Source organism: Electrona antarctica, assembly GCF_951216825.1.
Source record: "Electrona antarctica genome assembly, chromosome: 12".
Taxonomy (NCBI): domain Eukaryota; kingdom Metazoa; phylum Chordata; class Actinopteri; order Myctophiformes; family Myctophidae; genus Electrona; species Electrona antarctica.
Window position 1 is genome coordinate 51244860 of NC_136793.1, and position 2500 is coordinate 51247359.

Genomic DNA, 2500 nt, shown 5'->3' on the forward strand with positions numbered 1-2500 from the left:
TGTAGCCGAGGTCTTTTTGTAACCTGACTCCGCCAGATGGGGCAGCAGAGAGTACACTGGGTTCCCCCCCTCCTGCTCCCATCTGGGAACTCTCAGGCATACACAGTGCTGCCTTGATCCCGCCTCTAGCTGCCGCTGATTGGCCAGGCCTTTTTGTGGCCGGAGCATCAAGTCTGCCTGAGAGTTCCCAGATGGGAGCAGGAGGGGGGGGAAACCCAGTGTACTCTCTGCTGCCCCATCTGGCGGAGTCAGGTTAGTCTTTTTGGGGGTCACAGGCTAAAAGGTTTGGGAACCACTGCATGTTCTAAAAAGTAAAGGACTTTTTTTTTGCACAGTGGCAGCCGTCCCTGTGGAGACCCGGGGTCACAATATTCACTAATCGTTCATCGTTTTTTTCTAGCAGCCATGCATGGTGGGTTGTGTGTGTGTGTGTGTGTGTGTGTGTGTGTGTGTGTGTGTGTGTGTGTGTGTGTGTGTGTGTGTGCAACTATGCATGCATTCATACAGCAATGCCGTTTCCATACGTGCGTGCATAAAAGTATGCAGGCGATGTACGTATGCAGTGCGGTGCGTGTGGTGTGTGTGTTTTTTTGCTTGCGGTGCAAACATGTGGACATATGCAGTGTGTGTGTGTGTGTGTGTGTGTGTGTGTGTGTGTGTGTGTGTGTGTGCACGCATGCACAGTTGTGTGCTCTGTACCTGAGAGCATGTGCCGCTGTTCTGCTGCTGTTCCTTCTGGAGCGGCGGCGGGGCTCGGGTTCTGCTTGTAGTAGTCGAAGATCATCAAGGGCCGCGTAGACCTTCCCCACCGTCAGCTCGTTGTCTGAGAGGAGGAGAGAGGAGAGCCAATGGGGGAGGAGGAGAGAGGAGAGCCAATGGGGGAGGAGGAGAAGGGGGAAGAAAACGCAGGGGGAGGAATTGAATACTTTCAGTCAGATAACTCACGGATATATTGAACAAATAGTCATTATAGAATGAGAATACGCGTGTGCATATGACCCTTTATCTCGGCGTTCGGCTCTGCTACATTTTTCTCCCTGCTCGGCACAATTATACAACCACCATTAACCCATTTTGGGGCTGGGGACCCCTGTTGGTGTTAGCATCATGTTATGCTTTAGCTATTGGAAAATAGCAGATCTACAAGCTGAGTGGCGCGCTACGAGCTTGTAGGCCTGCTATTTTTGAAAAGTCGAAGAACGACTGACATAGAAACATAGCTTTTTCAGAAAACTGTCAGGATGTAGAAGACATTTTTAGAATCTGATCTCAGGCCTAAATGGGTTAAGAGCAGGGGGATAGATATACAATAACAACCCCCCCCCCCCCCCCCATGTGGAACAGAATAGCAGATCCCACCGGTGGTGCTGGGGTGGCGGTGGGAGGAAACAGTGCATAACAACACCAGGAACGCATATGCAGAGGAAGGAACGCATGCAGGGAAATAATCCAGACCTATAGGTCAGGGGTTCTCAACCCGTGGGGGGTCGCCAAATTATTTTGGGGGGTCCCCAAAATATTAAAAAAAAAAAAAAAAAAGGGGGGTTTTGAAATTTTATTTTCACGATTTTTCAAAAATAGCAGACCTACAAGTTCATAGCGCGCCACTCGGTGGCGCGCTATGAGCTTGTAGATCTGCTATTTTTAAATAGCTAAATTATAACAATGCTTAAAACACCAAAAGGGGTTCCCGCCCAAAATGGTTTAAGGTTATTGTAGCAGTCAATTTATATTGGGGGTCGGGAGGGGGCGGGGCGGGGGTCCCGAGACGTTGCCAAAGCATTTCCAAAAACGTTGAGAACCCCTGCTATAGGTGAGCTTAAATACCCCGCCCCCTTTTGGTCAGCTGACTGCCACGCTATAGCGAATGACATGGGGGTCTTGCATAAGCATAACACTGGATGAGCCCCTCGAGCATATCTGACTGAACTAACTCTGCAAGCTGCGTAGCATTTATTAGCAGGAGGTAGTATACGGTCAACGATGCTCCAGTCCTTGACTCGTCTATAGAGTCCGGTCTCGTCGAGTCCACATTTTCATTTACTCGGTCTCGTCTCGATGTCGCACCCTTAATTTGACTTGGACTCGACTCGATCTCGGATCAAGGGACTCGGGAACTCCCCCCCCCCAGGGGGTCCATTCGAGTCACGAGTCACTACAATGCAATGGAATAATTGTATTATATCCATTTTATGAGGAGCCCTTTCACATTAACATTAAAGGTATCTTCAGTGATTTCACTTCATTCAAATATCACTTTAAAAAAAAGATTTCCGGCAATTTCCGGCAAAGATATTTGGTGTTGAGGGAGAAAGGTAGGGGGCCTAGTGTAGACACCTGAGGGACTCCGGACAATAATGCATAAATGGTTAAGAGTGGAGAGGGCAGGAGAGAAGACAAGGATATAAGGAGGAGAGGAGAGGAGGAAATAAGAGCAGCAGAGGTTGAAAAAAGAAATAGAGAGGGAAAGAGAGGTAATTTTGCTGACTCATTCATGCCG

At 48.7% G+C, this 2500-nt stretch overlaps 1 protein-coding gene across 1 annotated transcript in view; it reads right to left on the reverse strand.

Moving 5' to 3' along the window:
- LOC306934453 (voltage-dependent N-type calcium channel subunit alpha-1B-like) overlaps nt 1-2500 on the reverse strand; it is a gene marked incomplete at its 3' end in the record, with an annotated part of 212124 nt that overhangs the window by 8483 nt on the left and 201141 nt on the right. The window contains 2 exon segments of the mRNA XM_079517021.1: nt 700-787; nt 789-823. Of these exon segments, the coding sequence (XP_079373147.1) occupies nt 700-787; nt 789-823 (123 nt within the window).